Below are 18,569 nucleotides of genomic sequence, written 5' to 3'. Positions count from 1 at the left end.
TAACCAAATCTTTAGAAATTTGTATATTGGAGAGAATCTTTCGATTTCCGACATGGTTTTTGGTTTTAATTAGGCAATTTAGAAGCTTGCAGAGTTTGAAAATTCTTGTGATTTACGATAATTTATCAGTTGAACTGCCATTAGTGGGGTTGGGGTTTTATCTTCGTTCTTAACTTTGGTTAATGATTTTACTGGGTACTCTAGGATATTTAATTCTTCTATTACTTTAAATTCAATCATCGAAAATAGTACTGATTATATATATATATATTATAAATTATACTACCTACCAATGTTATCATATAAATGCAAATTTAATAATGTCAATGATTAAGACACAGATTAATATACTATAACGATTAAGAAGAAAAATTTAAGAGCTTTAGGCTCAGAGCTATTAGTTGGTATTGCAATATAATGAGTTTTATACTTGAAGGGAATACAAAATACTTCTCTGAAAATTTATTTTGGCGGGAAAATTAATTTAGATTTTAATATTAAAAAATTGAATTTACTAACAGTTTTCAATGTAAATAAATTAAAAAGTATTATTATCGAATGCACACACTTTTTATTTTAATTGATCAAGTTTCACACATAATATAAGTATTCAACATTTATGATGGTGCAAACTATCAAAATAGGTATAAAATAAATATAATTCCTTAGCTTAAGTATTATAAGTACCGTAAATATATTTATTTCTGTTAGGGGTCAGGCATGATTTTAGGATTTTGTACTATTTCATAAAACACTCATAGTTATATTTGTTTTTAGATTGGTAAACATAGTAGGTAATGTTCAAAATTGGCTCATTTAGCCAAATAGGTATAGCATTATTAAAAACTAATTATTAACTTACATATTACTTATACATTTTGGAATTTAAATCAAATTAGTTCAACTAAAAAAGTTTATCATAAAAATGCATTATATAAAGATAGTTTTTATGATCAATAAAGTATGAAGTTCTACCTCAAAGGAGAAAAAGATAAGAGTGCGTGGATGTGTGAATCAGGTAATCCCATCTTATTGTATTTATATCAGGCTAGAGAATGATTTCCTAATTCTTTTTTCGATCGTCGTAATATATTTCGGTTCATATATTCAAGAGTAAATGATGTAAGTATTATTGACGTCAAATATTCAAGATATCAAATCAATAACCATCATTACTTCCACGGAAAAATTTTGTGATAGCTACCATAAAATATTACGTATGTTTATTTAAAATAGTAAATATGTCAATACCAATGTCAAAATGTATTTACATTTTACGGAAAGTCAAAGTCATTTAAGTCAAAGCACATTTGAACCGTATATAAATATATACAGGGTCACCACTATTCAACCTATACATAACATATTATTGAAAGTGTATATATTGTTTTTGAGAAATAAATAAAAATCCTATTATAACTCTATCAAGTCTTCTTGACTGTGTCCATTCACTATCTATAATATTTGATCGTCATAGTTTTAATAACGTGTTTGTTCTTGGTTCTATGTAGGCTTTTCAATATCGACCTGTACAATATTTTAAAGTGAATAGCATAATCCATATTTGTTTTGTTACACTTTACTGCAGATGACAGGTAACAATCACGTCTGAAAACACCTGAAATAACATAATCGAAATTACGCTGTTTGAAAAACTGTATAAAACCCATAGTCTCTGCTTTAGACATCAATTTTGGGTTTTCTATATTGTCAGCAGTAAATAACACTGTTACGAAGATGACGGCTAAAATTTCAGTTTTTGCTGTCGTTCTGGTACGTATATTTTAATAATAACTATCATTTCCGAAATAATTCATAATATTATATTATATTGTATCGCTTAACGTTATTAACTATTATATTTTATGTTATGATGATAATAATATAGTCACTTATTAGTTTGCATTAAATAAATTGTAAAATTGAAATTTTTACGTGAACATCTAAAATAAATTTTGCACCCTGAACATGCATAATATAATATTATATATCTTAAAAACAAAAAAATAAGTTTTTTATGTTTATTTTTTATTTAAAAATGTAATATAAAAGTTTCATTTTTCAAAGATTTTATTGAAAAGTTGAAATATATTAAATTATTATTATTTTATAATCGTTTGTACATTTCCAATCAATTGCCGAGTATTAAAACAATTTTTTTTTTCAGATTCTGGCTTATGTCAAAGCTGATTTCCAGCAACCGCCAACATTAACAATGTACTTGCCATCTATGCCCTACTATCCAATCTCCACTCCAAACTTCAATGATTTCAAGAAAAGTGTATACACTATGAACCAAGCTTTATTAAATTTAATTGGCTCTGCAAGAAGTGCTTTCGACTACCGTTCATTATACAAAGACCAAGATAACCTCAATTTAGATATAAGTGAAAAATTAAGCAAATTCGAAAAAGCTATAGACTACTTTGAAAATAAGTTGCTTAAATACCGCCAATCACTGATAAAATACAAAAATGAGTTAGGGTTTATAGACTCTCCAGTGTATCACACGGACGACCGTGTTTCCATCGACCCTAATATTTTATTGTAACCTTTAAATATTACATAATTTTAGTTGTCTGTTAATAAATTCATTTACAAAATATTTTCAAACATAACTACTTGTAGTTTTTTTTAAAATTATCATGACTGATAAAATTCCAATTTCTTATTTCCAATCCTTAACATTTATCGACCTTTATGGTATCCTTCATAAATTTTATTTATGTTATTGTTATTTAAAATATAAAACGTATATAAATTTAAGTTATATTTAAATTTAAGTGTTAACCAATTATTATCTAAAAATAGTCAATAAGACTAATCTTATGAAGTGATATTGAATTAAGTTATGTGTGTAATAAGTAATTTGCATAAACAAAAGATGCTAATATTTATTTATAAGTTTCAAAAATTGATGTTTTTACAAAAACTATGGTTAAAAACAATTTTTATGTTTTCTTTAATACTGTCGCTTAACTTTTTTAAAAGCGTTCAAATGAAAAGAAACAATTGTTTTTTCTCCATTCTAATTAACTGTCACTACCGTAAAAAAGATAAAGCACAACCTTGGGAAGGATGACTTATTTTGTATTCAACCCATTTCAATTTTATTCTTAAAGTGGGTAATCACTTTTTTTTTAATCGAAACTTTTCTTCAAATAAATAAATATATAAATAAAATAATATATTGGTTATAATATATTTATATTCTTTGGTTTTCATATGTTTACACGTATATATTTCATACGATTGTACGATATACATTTATTTATACAATTACATAATTTACTACAGAAAAAAAAATGTATGACAAATAAATTACATTATATTTATTTAAAAAACAACGTATTTTGAAATATGTTTTACGGTTTGTTCTACATTGTAAAATATTGATTATTTAAGTGTTAACGGTAATCTGACTATTTAAACATTTAAAACTATTCAGTAAAACTTTATAGTTAGTGAAGTAGTTTTGACCCAGATCAAGGGGCTCAATAAAAAATAGATTAATTGGAATAGAAGGTTATAAGCCAGTTAATTCTCTAGCCAGGTTACTACTAACTGCCATGAATCAAAAATCATATACATGCTCACTGCCTTCATGAACTGCGGGACCAAAATATTTATCGTAACTTTTTAAAACTTTTTAAAACTAATTAATACTATATCTAGTTTCATATGTTTGGTCTGTCCATTATATCTATAGATATTTTATTATTTGTTATTATATTTAATACAGATCAAAACTGGCATTTTTATTTCTTAAAGAGTACAATGAAATAGTTGAAACAATTATATTTTAAATACTGTCAGTAAACGTTCATTCAATAATAGTTAAATTAGTTAAAAATAAACCACAAACACGTGACTACATAGATTTGTATAAACCATCACATAATGGTTTAATCAAGACACATAAGGAAAATATAATTATGTTGACGCTCAATCACGAATTAAAAAATGATAAACACATAAAAGTTGCCCAGTTACCACTGTAATACATGCACTTGGATATAGTATTTTAATGGCGTGGAAGAAATTATTGTAATGAGTTTTACATAACAAAGATAGTATATCATAATTGTATTGCTACACAACAACGATGGGTTACGTGAGAACCATCACGAATGTGAGTGTGTAAAATTAAAAATTGTAATTAGTTTTGAACTTAATTTACATATGATGTTCCTCCTATATCGTTATCAAATATGGAAAATAATAAAATATCATATCCTTCTCAACAATAATATGCCAATTTGCATCGATAATTTCAAACTTTTTAGTTTTTAACAACAAAATTAAACAAGTCGTCCTTGATAGTTTAAGTGTTAGTAAATAATCATCGGTGTTAAACCCAATCAAATATTGACCATTATCAAATAAATAACAATAATATATTCCACTTCAAATATTTTCCAACGTGCCAATAATTGTAGTATAAATTAATTCATGTGCCTTTAACTACGGAATTCAGAAAAAGTAGTTCGCACGGTGCTTGATTGTAATACAATCATATAGACAACATTTATTGTATATTTTATGAATTTAATAAAATACTTATTATAACGGCTAGAAGATATATATATATCTATTACGTACTTACTCATATTTGGTTGTAGTAAGTAAAATTTTCCTAACATTTCTCACCAATGAATTAATAAAATATATAATATGTTATTGTTTTCATTAAATCTTCATTAAAATGCTCATATTTTTTTTAATACATAAAATAAAAATAAATTATTTTTTCCAATGCAAACTTTCTATAAAATGAGTGACAAATGCATTAGTAATTTACAATCTGCAATAATTTTGTATTCATAAATTTCGTAATAGGTATGCTTAATATAAATCTAAACATCATTGGCCAAAGAAGACCCTCCATCGTGGCTGACGTGTGGAACAATCATTACAGTCAAGCATATACTAACAGAATGTCATAAATTCAGTGAAAGGCGCATTGAACTAAAACTACCCGATACACTATACGAGATGCTATCACCCACTCCCGAGACGACCAAAAAACTCTTCAATTTCGTCAACTCAACCGAAATGCGTCAACTGATTTGAATATTCTAACTTAGATTAAAATGTAAATCTTTAAATATAGGTAATAAGTAGAAATTAAGCAAGTATGTAAGTAATGAATGTAAATTTAATATATAACGCCGGCTAATAACCACGTAGTTGATGCCATAAACAATTAATAAAAAAAAAAACATTGAAAAACGTATTTTGAAGCGTGAAATGTACAAATGATAGTAACTTTGAAAATTATATTTGAAAATTTATAATCATTTAATTAATAATTACAATAAATTAATGAGATCTTTTCTAATAATTCGTATAACAATACACAATATTTACATTAACTTTTGATAGTATTACGAATAAGTAGTAATTACCTCATCATGTAGAGTTAACCTAACCCCATACTCCAACTTAAAGAACATTAAAATGATTTAGAATTATATCCTGTATATTTAAATAAAGAAAAAAAGTATTTTTAGGATACTATTATTTTTACCAATCGGTAGGTAAAACTTATACATTTAATTTTATCAGAAAGTTTTAAATTTACAAATGCTGAATTAATAATAATTAAACAGTTTTTGTCTGGATTTTGGGTCTTAATAATCATTCTTACTGCTCAAAGTAAAAAAAAAAATGCTGTTAAAAAAAAAAAAAAAAAAACATTATCGTGAAACTAATAGCTTTCTCGGTTTAAGCACTAAACCTAAATGCATGTTCTACATAACATTTTATTATTAATTTCAAAAACATTTATCTAAGATAAAAGGAATATTAAAAAGATATTTTAATATATTTGTTGAAAAAAAATTAAAAATTGAAAAACTCTTTAAAGACTTATTGGACAATTTAATATGGTTTTTTGCTTAAAACACACTATAACTTTTCAAGTTTTTGATATACTATCCGACTATTAAATAAATAACTGATTTAATTTTCATAAATTTATGTGTGATTTCGATTATCGTGAATATTATGACGTAATTAAAATAATATCATATTGCTTGCATTAGTTATATTGTCATGTGTGTTTCAAAATATCTAAAATGAAGGTTTTGTTTGCCATATTGTAATATTCACATAGATTTTGAAATCAATAAAAAAACCATTCAATCAACCATCAAAAAGTACTGTATAGGATGTTCAATTTCACAAGTAATAGAAAAATGATTTTAAATGATTATTATTTTGATTGTTTTTACTTTACCATATCAAAACTATAATTAAACGTCCTATAAAATATCACGCTATACATAACACACCTATTGATGTACTATAATTTTGTTGTTATAGGTTTGAATCGTATTTTAAAAAATAACCTCATAGTTATAGATAACAATTAAATATTTTTATATATTAAACAAAACAATAAAAAAAAACGAATATGAGTTCATTCAAAATATGTTCATATTTTGAATTATTGTATGTACCCCGTATAAACAATGAAATGAATATCATCGTCATAATATTTACTTTACATACATACTAATATTTTTTTTATTTGTAAAACATTATGAATTTCACTTGCGTCAACAAATTGTAGAGATCAAACATAAAACAAATCGTATATATACCGTTCAGAATTTAAATATTTTATTCATTTAAAATTGACACAAATATTTAATACACTTGAGGAAATTCCAACCAAATATGGCTTTCAAGGAAATTTCAATGTTTTCCAGTCTGGTGGTATGTATTTTTGTAGTGTATACATTATAATAATAAACCTTTTTTTTTAATATATAAATAAGGTTACAATTAAATTACAATTTATAAAAGTAAGAAAAAAGTCTAACATTTTAGAATTAAAAAAAATAAAATAAAATACTACTGAATTTGAGTAACGGACTTATAATACGTATATAATGAAATAAATTAAAATTGCTGAAAAACTTTTACTTATTTGGGTTATGTTTTACAAACAATACGTTAGTAAGTTAATAATCGTATGTTAATAATACTATACATTTACATAGAACATTTTAATATCTATACTCATTTTGGTATTATTATATTATAGACTTTCGTTACGTATTAAATAAAAATTGATTAACATATTGAACATTAAAATTATACAAGTTAATATAACAGTTCACATAAATGTATTGTTATATCTATAGTATATTCATATTATGTTCCCTTAAATTTAACCGGAATATAGTTAGATGTTTAAGTAAAAACTATATTAAAATATATCATTTTACATACAATGATCTACTAATCTGTTAAATATATGCAATTCATTGCCATGGTAGTAAAATTAGTATGTTACCACTACAAAAAATTAAAAATTAATTATTATAAATCTTGAAAAAATTAATACACCTGTGTTTTTTTTTTTTTTTTATCTTTAAACAAAATTATAATTTAAGAGATTTTCACTACATTTTAGTAATAATTCGCTTACCAATAATCATTAAATAGATACTCAATTTTAATGTATAAACTAGGTGTCTAATAATTTATAAGATAAAATATTTTTATAATTTTAGATGGTCGCCATCTTAAGCTACAGTGCAATAGAATGCAATGCAGAATCATTTGAACCATTATCAAACCAAGATTTATATACAACAAAAAGCTATCTTTATAAATTGGGAGAAGCTGAAATGAACTTGATGGACGATTTGCAGGCATTGAACGACATGAAAACAGAATATTTTGATAGAAAAGTCGAATTTCCTGCTGTAGAAAGAGCAAGAAATGAACTTCTCAAGTCCCAAAATCAGTGGTTCAAATATGTTATACAATATATTGCGGCAATGAATGAATTTGATCCCACAATCAATTATCAAACCAAAAATCGATACCAAAACTATGATGACTTGATAAATTATAAAGATAACCTAGATGGTACTCGTGCCAATCTTTACAACCCAGCATTAAATACTCTACCAAACAACTAATTATAGAATAACGATTAATGTAATAATGTTTTGTTTTTAACTAGATGTATGTTATTGTTTTTCTACTAATCAACATAACCTATTTCGGTTTAAATAAAACAAATGAATCATCTTTAAGTATCCAATAATTTTTGTTAAAAATTAATATTATGGTCCTTCAAAATCCCTCTAGAGAATCAAATTATGCATAGCTATTAGGTATATTAGATACATATTTTTATTAATGACACATTTTAATGAAGTTATGTTACATAAAAAAATTGAATTTATTGATATGATATTTTGATTTTATATCTAACACGAGTAGTATATCTACTCAGAAATGAGTTGTTATAGAAAAATTCAAAAATTGTAATTACCTTTTTTAAGTATACATATAACTGTGGATACATATAACATGTGGATGTTACTCATAAACACAAAATATGACACAAACGCAACTCAAAAGCACAAAAATCAACATCCCATGGTCGCAAAAAAATTACCTTTTTAACAACCCACGAGTGCAAATAATAAGTTTTAATTTTTTGTTCATTTGATTGTAGTTTTAAGTAAACGTCATTTACTTTAAGTGCTTCAATAAAATTACTAAATATTTTTTATGTGGGTGGATTGTAAAGTTAGTCTTTCAATTAATGATGGTAGTTTGATTCTGGTTCGTTTAAGGTAACTCAGCACATAGGTGTGACGAATATTTGCTGTCATTTTCAATAAAACTAATATGTAGATAGCAATTCTATTTAAAAACACATTGCATGTACCTAAGCGTATGCTATTTATACTGTATATTATATTTAATTGTAAATGGTTATCTTAAATGATTATGCACAACATTTTATCAGATTCGATCACCATTGTTTTTTGAAATAGAAAAATGTATTATGCATTTTTGAGAACTAAATAAATAGGTAGTCAAATTTCAAATTAAAACTTATAAGCTGTAAAGTGCAATTGATATATTATGATACCTGCAGGTAATGCAGCTTATTTTCACGATTTTATCCTCCTACTAAGGTACAAAACAACAAATCAATTTTACACTTTGAAATGTGCTATTAAAAAATAATAATTATTATAAACAATTTGTGCTTATGGGTATCACCGAAAAATTAAGCTACAAAATATTAACTTCTATTGAGTAATCATAAATAAACGCAAACACACAGATTTAATGTGGACATTACAATGTGAATGAATAAGTAGGTAATATATTTTATTTCATATTATATTTATAATGCAATATATTTTATTATTATGTAACATTCATCCACAAACAAGTTTACAAAATATCTTTTCTTGTATTTTGCACCGTCGTTTCGAGCACCTGCAACACCGCTTCCGTTTTTATTTTTTTCATTTTTAGGCAATAAAAAACACACACGCCGGACATGACGTCATAATAACACAATAATAATATTATAAATCGCACAACATACATGTGCATTGTCATACACATTTCATTGTAATACGGTGGCGGCATTATATTGTTGGCAGTCAATTGACTTCTATTGACTGGGTCTCTCGCTCAGAGTTTATCCGGCTAAGATGTTTGCGTTTGCGATCTAATTTTTTGCTTGTCACCACCATATTTACATTTAATTAGGTATAAGAAACCCGGGAGTACGGTATTGTATGCTACATTATGCGATGTGTGCTTGTACGCGTGACAGAGGACGTAGCTGTTTATAACCACGTATACCGGACGAACGCCAAAGGGAATTTCTGCGCAGTCGGTCGCTGATATTTTACCCATATTACAATGACTTGAAAAAATTCAATATGGTTTTATTTTATTTTTTACTGTCGCCTTGTCCACGCATCGTGACGCGATTTATACGCATTGCGAATACATAATCTATAGCTTTGTCGTTAAGTATTCGAATTTAGAACAGGAGTGTAATAAATAAATAATAAGCGAAAATAGCATTTCCTGGTGTTGTAAATCGAATCGATGAATATTTTTATCGAACCTTACACCATTAATTATAGTAAAAAAAAAAACTACATAGTATAAGAAACTAATTTTAAAAAACTAATTGGACACAGAATTTAAGCTACTTTATTTTGTATGACGAAGGTCGGACGACGACCTATGCCATTATACAATAGAAACCAGCTCTTGTTCACGAAAAAAACCAATATAATTGATTATGAATGACACATTTTTAAACTACTGTGAATAACTGAAGTTATTGATAATTGAGTTAGTAATTTTTACTTTTTATTTGTAACATTTATTAATTACTATTATACTCGTAAATGTTACAATGACTCTCAATAATAATATGCCATATAATATTCAAACATTTAAAACTTTTTATACATTTAGATAATAACTTCAAACTTTTTGATTATCTAAATGAGAAAACGTTTGAAAAATTTAAACCGATAATTGTCAAGTGCAAACGGTAATGATTAATTTTTGAAAAATATAGCTGTTTATATAATTATGACTGAATGGTTGACCAAATAAAACGAATCACACGATTTTTTAACTTCTTATCGGTAACAATTATTAATTACCTACTATTATTATTATTATAATTTTTATTTTTTTGTTGTATAAAACTGATTCGCTATAATAAGCCGTATTATATTCCAGCATTTAAGATTGTTTATAAAAACTTTTTTTTTATATAGGTAGTTCGTTAAAAACTTCAAACTTTTTGATTATCTAAACGAGAAAACGCCTGAAAATATAAACCAATAATCGTCAAATGTAAATGGTAATGACTATATTATGAAAAAAGTTTTTTTTTTATGAAATTCTTAACATAATAAGTAAATTTGTTAGTCTTGCTTATAATATTTTAACTCCGGTAGGATTATACATATATATATATATATATATGCAATATGTAGCATACAATTAATATTTTACTGTTAAATACGTGTAAGAGGTACCTAGCTATAATAAATATATAATATTGCTTAATATTTAACGATCAAAACCAATTTCAGTTTATACATCTAAAAAATAACAAAAACATTATATGGATATGTACTTTAATAATATTATAGTATCTACATAGATGAAATTCATGTTTTTGTTATAATTTATAAGATTATTATTTATTAACATCGAACCCGATAATTAGATAAATTATGTTTAAACTATTGACATATGTTATGCACTATTTGCACTTGTGCACTATTGCAATTTCAAAATATTATAAACTACCTGAGTATAAATATTGAATTAGCATTATAAATACGTTCCTTATTCGCTGGAAAAATAAATGTATAAAAAGGTACAGCTTAATATACAAGACGTGGTTTTAATTAATAGTAAACAATGCTATAGAAATAATAAAGATGAATATAATAATGCAATAACAGTAAAAAAAATGTATAAAGTTTTTATTGGTACTAGGATCACGGTTGCATATTATAAACATTAAACTAGGTATTTTATTTTGAATCCAATTTCATGTAAAAATGATTGAATGCATTTTTAGTGTCCATGTGATACATTGTAGAAACTGTCATAGGTGGAGACAACAAAGTTGTCAGAATATATAATATTCATCCCTTATATATGTTAATATTCTTCAATTTCCGGACTTGTGATACAAACTGAGTAAATAATGTGTCTAGAATATATATATGTGTTACTTTTGACGTACATTTATTTTCTTTGTCACAAGCAGTTTTATCATAATTATCTTGGTCTTATTTATAAATATCATCGAGCGTATTATAAAACAAGTTAAAATACAGTTGGGTTATGATAAATTTATAATTAACATAGGTTATATATTATTAGTGTGAAGGTCCGACAAAGAGTGAAACATTTTTGTCAAAAACAATGCGTAATTTGTTATGATTCTTTTAAATTAAGGTTTTTAAAAACAATTGTTTTATGAAGTGTGCAATTTATTTAAAATAGTGAATTGAACAAATAAAAAAAAACTTAAAATATTGATGCATATTATTGATTCAATATCTCTAATGTAATTTAAACAAAATATATGCCAATGGTAATATACAAAGGAAATTACTGTAAACGTGTGATACAAAGAAAAAGTGAAGTATTATCGATAATATTATTATGATGTAGTTTTTTTAGTTGTAAGTTCACGGTAATTGATCAAATTGAACGTAATACTATGTCGTGGGTGATATCAACTACCAATATAACTTATATGGAATAGTCGGATCGTGTGTCCTTGATTTTGGTATGATAAGATTTAAGACGCAGAGACGCATTAGCACAATGTATTGCTCATAGACAGTCTCTTCAAATTTAAATCTTTCAGTATAGCGTGCTGAAACATACGGACAGACACTGAAATACAGGTAAGTGCAAATTATCTTATATTAATTTTCAGCAGAAAATTACAAAGTACTGAGTGAAAATAGTTGAATGATAATACAACGGCTAGTTTTTTGTCTGGTTTTCACCGGTTAATAAAGAATGTGTTGTGACTGTATTCGACTGCGAAATAAAAATAAATTTTTAGTTTTTATTGTTTAAGATATAGTAACATATAATATTTTAGACACTAGCGAAGTCCGTACATTATCATATTATTATTGTTATGTGAACGTCTTAACGATCGCTTGACCTTTGTATACACTAATCATAGAGACAAATAATCATCGTTAAAAGTCTCAGTGGACCTCTGTGAACATTGTAAACCTAGTATTATTATCAATATTGCATTAGACCCATTTTATAGCCACGTGCTTAATATACAAAATAATGGAAATATAATAGTCACAGTCATACAGTCATGCAGACGTCATGTACACATTTAGTCAAGACAATATTATTATAAACATAATATTTTAACATGACTATATAGCCGATATTAATAATAATGAGAACCAATATAATTTATTGATGGTTTTCGTGGAATAACATGCATTTTCAGATTATTATTATTATTATTATTATTCAGTATTTGACGTCATGGTTTACACCTGAATATCACTTTTTATTATGCATCATTATTGTATTATGGCTATTATATTATTATTTTCTTTGCGGAGTGAAACGGTTGTATACTGTGCACGTCGTAATGACGACTCCCCCGTATAAGATGTATTTTATGTATTCAACAACAATTTAAAGCACCTCGGGGACTCCATTTATACGTGTTGGAGCGCTATATCATATTTTTTTTCACCATCCATGATAACTGATTAAGTACAAACGCTGGTTCTCAGATATTTACTACGGTTATATGATGTATACTTACCTATTATATGTGACTATAAATATATTTTAGTTTATTTTGAGTAATGTTTCCATAAAAAGTACGTAACATTATCAGAAATAATGTGTATTTATTTATGCATATTTTAATTTAAAATAAATTTAGAATTTAAATTAAAATTATTTTTTGTATACATTACATGCACAGAAAAATTAACTAAATACGCCCATCCACCGAATTGCATTAAATTAAGGTTCCGATAATGTTAATCTGACCACATAGGTAGGTACATAATATATTTAGTATAAACATATATTTGTAGTTTTTTTCATAATTTATAAAAATAAAGTAATTTAAAATAGAAGTTATTTTTAATTCATCGTAATTGAACTTCAAACAAAAATAAAGCGTACTTTTTTAAAACCAGTCGCATTCAATTATATTAATTATGCGGATGACAGCTGTTTACACTAAAACCGACGTATATGGGTCAGAGTTGGAGATAAAAATAATAACAGTAACAAAAAAAAAAAAAAAATGAAATGAAATAATTTTGGTTGATGTAATTAAAGATCGACCGGCACGATAATTCGGGTATAAATCCCTTATAAACAAGAAATAGCAATGTCCACCGCCATCCAACCACAACTACTCCACCATAATTCCACAACCAACATCGCTACCACTATAATACATGAACAAACTGATTCGACGAGCGCGCAAGCACTCAAGGTTCGCTTATTATAATACACATATGGGTTATTTTTTTTCTTTGTTATTACTTATTATTATTTGTAATAAATATATTCGAGTGAATCTCAAATCCCGAACCAATAATGTACGGAAATCGCAACTGAACAATAATTAACAAACGACTTTCAGCCATTCGACTTCGAAAACAATAATAATTGCACGTAAGATAAATATCATATATTATTATAATAATGTCATAACGTTCCGAAAACATCGGGCTGGATTTGTATCACCAGAGCGCGTGATTAATGGACTTATGAGACCAAAACCGTTCGACGGCAGTCCTGGCCCGTACCCTCCTTATACATGGACTATTATAATGACATTATATTATACTGTAAGTTTTCGTCGTCGTCATACAAGGCCGCGAGTAGGTAACAAGTTTTCCAATTCCATCGACTGCTAGCCATTTAGTCAGGGGGGATGGAGAGAGGACGAGTGCGTCTCCTAAATCACTCGGCTGTTTCCCGTGCGCGCACGTGAAAACGACATTTTCCCAGTATATATTTATCGTAAGTTTTATTTTATATTTATGTCGGTAAAGAGAAAGAAAAATAATAGAGCAAGCAATATTTATCTTAAAACTTGTTAAGCCCATGGTCCCCAGCCTGTCCTTGGCCGCCAACACCCAGTCGTCTTATAACTGCGACGACGAGTGTTTGGACTAAATAGGTAACGTGAATATTATAAGTTAGCACGATGAAACAAAAATATGTGAATATAAGAACTATATATATATATATAAATATGTAAAAATATTATATATATATATATATATGTAAAAATATTCTTCAACAGTTTTGCCGACGACTGCGACCAGCCCCGAGAACAAAAGGCTTTCATTACGCAAGATGTCATTATTACAATATTACCATTCGTTTATTCATTCGTTCGTTTGAACGTAGAACAATGTTTCACAAAAGTTTCTTAGGACTACGAAACTCTTTGCGATGACGGCTTTACGCCGTTGCAGCGGCCCATATACATTGACACACGCGTCTTGTCATCCGAAGACAGACTCGTTCGAATAAAATATAACACCGAGCACATTGTATAAATAATAAATACACTATGTATCGACGGATTTCAAACTCTGTTGTATACTACGTGTATTTCTCGTATTTATAATTAATGTAATATATGATATTATATATATATATAATATATATAGGGTGTAACAGAAAGACCTGAAAAAAAATATGCTAGCTAAACGTATGACAAAAAAATAATTTAAGAAATATACTCATGTCAGCTAATTCTCAAAAATCATATTTTTAAATAAGTTATTACGTTCTAAATTAATTTAAACGATATAATATTTAATTTTAAAAAATTCTAAAAATTGACTACGTCACTTAGATAAATATTTTTACCACCAAAATTGTTCTTATAACCAGATTCTAAATAGGCTATTTTTAATTTAGGTATCTAAAATAATTTTAGTTAAATTACATTTTTTTATTTTCAGTTCTAAAAAAATTATACATGTAGCTCTAAGGTCTCTTAATGAAAAACAAATATACCTATACGTATTAATTAGAACAGAAGTTATTCCAAAATTCAGTTCTATCTGTTACACCTTGAATATATTATGCAGTGCACTATGTGCAGTGTACATACGTCGGGGAGTTAATTATTATTATTACCACTGTACAATGCTACAATATAATATAATATCATTATGATTATCAAGTGAAACACAGAACATATTACTCATAATACGCTATCTCGGCAAACCGACAAGTCACATGATCACATTGTCTCGATATAACTCCATACAGCACTGAGTTTGTCAGTGATCTATAGGTGTGCATGTGTGGTGTAGGTATTTTATTATACCATGGTATAATAATAGGTATTACTGTTGGTAATTACTAATTAGTAAACATTAAATTAGAATTATATAGAATTGCTTACGTACGTTTAGATATCGTGGATCGTATGTCAAATTCGTTTTTATTTAATTTTAATTTGTTTACAGTTTGGAGCACCATTCCCCCAAAAATGTTAACGCTGAGATAGCTATTCGTTCGACTAAAAGTGACTATCAGTTTCAACAATAATCTCGGTTAAATTCATATATTATATATGTGTACCATTCTACCCATGTATTATACACAGTATTTATTGGGATTACGGCCGATGTAATCGGGTTTTCTTTTTAAATCCTTTTTGAACGGCTTTACATCCAAACTCGTTATGATTAAAATCCCCACGATCTACACGGTTTGTCAAATGCTTTCACCGTGTAGCATAAACCTTAACATTAAAATAGTTTATTGAAGGTGAATGGTAATAATTTTTATTATTACTAACTCTTAATAAAATTGTTATGTAGTTTACATTGTAATAGTATTGTTCGTAGCCATGACGTGTTTTAACACACTGAATATCTGAATGTGAAGAGAAAAAAAATTGTAAGGTTCTTAAAAAAAAACCTATAGCTATTGATTTTCCTATAAGTACCTACCAAATTTTACAGAGTACTTTTGGTTAAATTAGACCAATAATAAATTCTGGTTAGTACAACCTGAATGTTTGAAGTAAAAGGGTGTGAAAAAACGATTGATATAAAAGACATTTGAAATAAAAGTGCTTCTAAATCACAAATCGTTTACATCCCTGAATTTCAGTTAAGAAAATAGTCCCTGAAATCTTGAAAAAAATAGAAAAAAGGTAAGATCAGATTTAACACGAATGCAATTTCTTTCTCAATTTAAAGTTTAACGCTTAATTCCAATTTAATCTATTGTTTTTAATTTGTTTCAAACGTACAATTTAACAGATAAGCATCATTACTAAGTTAATTTTATTTGTTTCGACACGTATTTCCTACCTTCATATATATATAAAAAAAAAAAAGTTACGTGTAATTAACAAAATCGTTTAATATAATACATGAAAAGCTAATAAAGTAAAAAAAACTAGGTTAATTATTAATAACACACCATTAAGTTATAATTATGATAATACTTTTATTTTTGATGACATAAATCATGAATTAGAAAACTAATTTTTAGTACTATGATGAATAAAGAAATTAAACAAAGAAAATATTAATTAAAATTATAATTGACTTAAATTTAAGTTAAAATTAGTTTCAAAGAATTTTTTTCGTAGATAAAAACTACGTTAAAACGAAATTATGTTTCATAAGAATAATTGAAACTTTCAACTCGGCGAATATTTCAACTACTGCCATCACAATAGGATAACGCGCTGAACTTTTACATACCGAATAGCAGTGCATTAAACAATAACTCAGATATATTTTTTTCATACGAACTCATATATGACTATATGAGTATTTAATAAGTCGAACTATGTAACGAAAAACGACTAATATCTGTCAACTATGGTTAATTGCAATAACTGTTGGTATGCTGTACAGATAGAACTAAAATTATCAAATGTCTGTTTGGAAATAGTTCGTAATGACATAATATCGTTATGGTTGGTTCGGCTTACCGAAAAATAAGCAATTTTACTACCGGATGATTAAAATGGAATTTTCGTGTACAATTTTAACTTTAAAACTACGTCTGAGGTTATAGGTTATTAAATCGCGTTATGTTAGACGTGTTTCGTATACATACTTAGGAAATAAAATAATAGTGTTATTATTATTATTACTATTATTATTATTATAATTACTATTTTTCGTTCAAAATTAATTTTAAGGAATTCCTTGATGAGGAGTACCATCTGTCGTTTTCCACGCACTTGTGCAAACGATTTTTTTTTCCGTCATTATATGGGGTGGATTTTTAGCTTTTTTTTTTGTTTTTCGTACACACTACTAAACGTCGTCAAGTGGTCTCTAGTCTCTACACCAAAATAATTATCACTCACCTATTCCAGCAGCGACGGAAATTATTATTGCTGACAGCGTGGCCACGTACCACGTCACTCGCCGGTCCGCCATTGGGGACCGAAGTAAATCAAGTGGATATCTGTGGATTCGACGGGTTTTCTATTCAATCTGAATAATTTTGTCGTATAAAAGGTTGTGACGGTGACAACGAGAACGACGACGGATGGATGGTTGTGGTGTTAGAATATCGTATGGCTTACGGTTTTTAAAGTTCTATTTTCTGGTGATTCGTTTCGTTTTCAGGGATTTCACGAAAGTCGTTCATTTCCACGGCTTCTTTAGACGAAGAACCGTATGAATTATTAGGTTGGTACTCGATAAAAATGTAATTAATATTAATAATACAAATAACAATATTATAACAGTGATTTGTAGTGTTGTGCAAATCGCAAAAACAAGGGCTGAAAATTGGAAACGCACACGCGGAAGACGTCTGCGGACGATCGAAAGGAACGACGAGGGAGAGAGAAAAAACGTGCTCGGAGGGTCCGGGCAGAAAGGCGACGCACTTGGAACTCGCACACGTTTCTAGGGACGGTGGCCGGCGGGACCGGCGACGACAGCAGAAACCGCCATCTGACGGCCGACGGCGACCGAACGTTACGTGCCGTGGCGACCTTGTTGTACTCAGCGGCGGTTTGTTTTATTTGCTTGGTTTTTTCCTCCATCTCCTAACCGAATTATTATCGTTGCAGTTATTGTCATTATTATTATTATTATTATTTCATCAATTACGCTTAAATATTAGCTGACCCGTAAGCGCAAGAAAAATATCGATTAGCCTCTGGCGGACATAATGCGATTTTCTACCAGTAGACGCCTCTCTCCCACCCCTTTCTC

At 27.5% G+C, this 18,569-nt stretch overlaps 3 protein-coding genes across 3 annotated transcripts in view; 2 read left to right on the top strand and 1 right to left on the bottom strand.

The window, feature by feature from the left end:
• Positions 1-18,317, bottom strand: part of LOC107164060 (uncharacterized) — a 156,312-nt gene extending 137,995 nt beyond the window's left edge. Inside the window, exon 1 of the mRNA XM_089226896.1 lies at positions 17,708-18,317. Within this exon, the coding sequence (XP_089083022.1) occupies positions 17,708-17,780 (73 nt within the window). The 5' untranslated portion in view covers positions 17,781-18,317. The remainder of the gene's footprint in view (positions 1-17,707) is intronic.
• Positions 1,612-2,618, top strand: LOC107164064 (uncharacterized). Its single transcript, XM_015511745.2, has 2 exons — positions 1,612-1,773; positions 2,168-2,618. The coding sequence occupies exons 1-2, from the start codon at positions 1,738-1,740 to the stop codon at positions 2,549-2,551; spliced, it is 420 nt and encodes a 139-aa protein (XP_015367231.1). The 5' UTR covers positions 1,612-1,737; the 3' UTR covers positions 2,552-2,618.
• Positions 6,578-8,057, top strand: LOC107169196 (uncharacterized). The gene is made up of 2 exons (XM_015518867.2): positions 6,578-6,723; positions 7,527-8,057. Exons 1-2 carry the CDS (start codon positions 6,685-6,687, stop codon positions 7,938-7,940), a joined length of 453 nt encoding a protein of 150 aa, XP_015374353.2. The 5' UTR covers positions 6,578-6,684; the 3' UTR covers positions 7,941-8,057.
• Positions 18,318-18,569: the final 252 nt, after the last annotated feature.

The sequence above is a fragment of the Diuraphis noxia genome, unplaced genomic scaffold (genome assembly GCF_037042655.1).
Source record: "Diuraphis noxia isolate RWA-SAM2 unplaced genomic scaffold, SU_Dnox_SAM2 contig0004, whole genome shotgun sequence".
In the NCBI taxonomy this organism is placed as follows: domain Eukaryota; kingdom Metazoa; phylum Arthropoda; class Insecta; order Hemiptera; family Aphididae; genus Diuraphis; species Diuraphis noxia.
Note: the sequence above shows the minus strand (reverse complement) of the source record. Positions and strands in the feature narration are given on the sequence as shown.

Excerpts from the sequence above, each read along its gene's own strand:
- LOC107164064 (XM_015511745.2), top strand. The coding sequence starts at position 1,738 with ATGACGGCTAAAATTTCAGTTTTTGCTGTCGTTCTG. Across the intron at positions 1,774-2,167 it reads CAGTTTTTGCTGTCGTTCTG|ATTCTGGCTTATGTCAAAGC; the intron begins GTACGTATATTT and ends TTTTTTTTTCAG.
- LOC107169196 (XM_015518867.2), top strand. The coding sequence starts at position 6,685 with ATGGCTTTCAAGGAAATTTCAATGTTTTCCAGTCTGGTG. Across the intron at positions 6,724-7,526 it reads CAATGTTTTCCAGTCTGGTG|ATGGTCGCCATCTTAAGCTA; the intron begins GTATGTATTTTT and ends TTATAATTTTAG.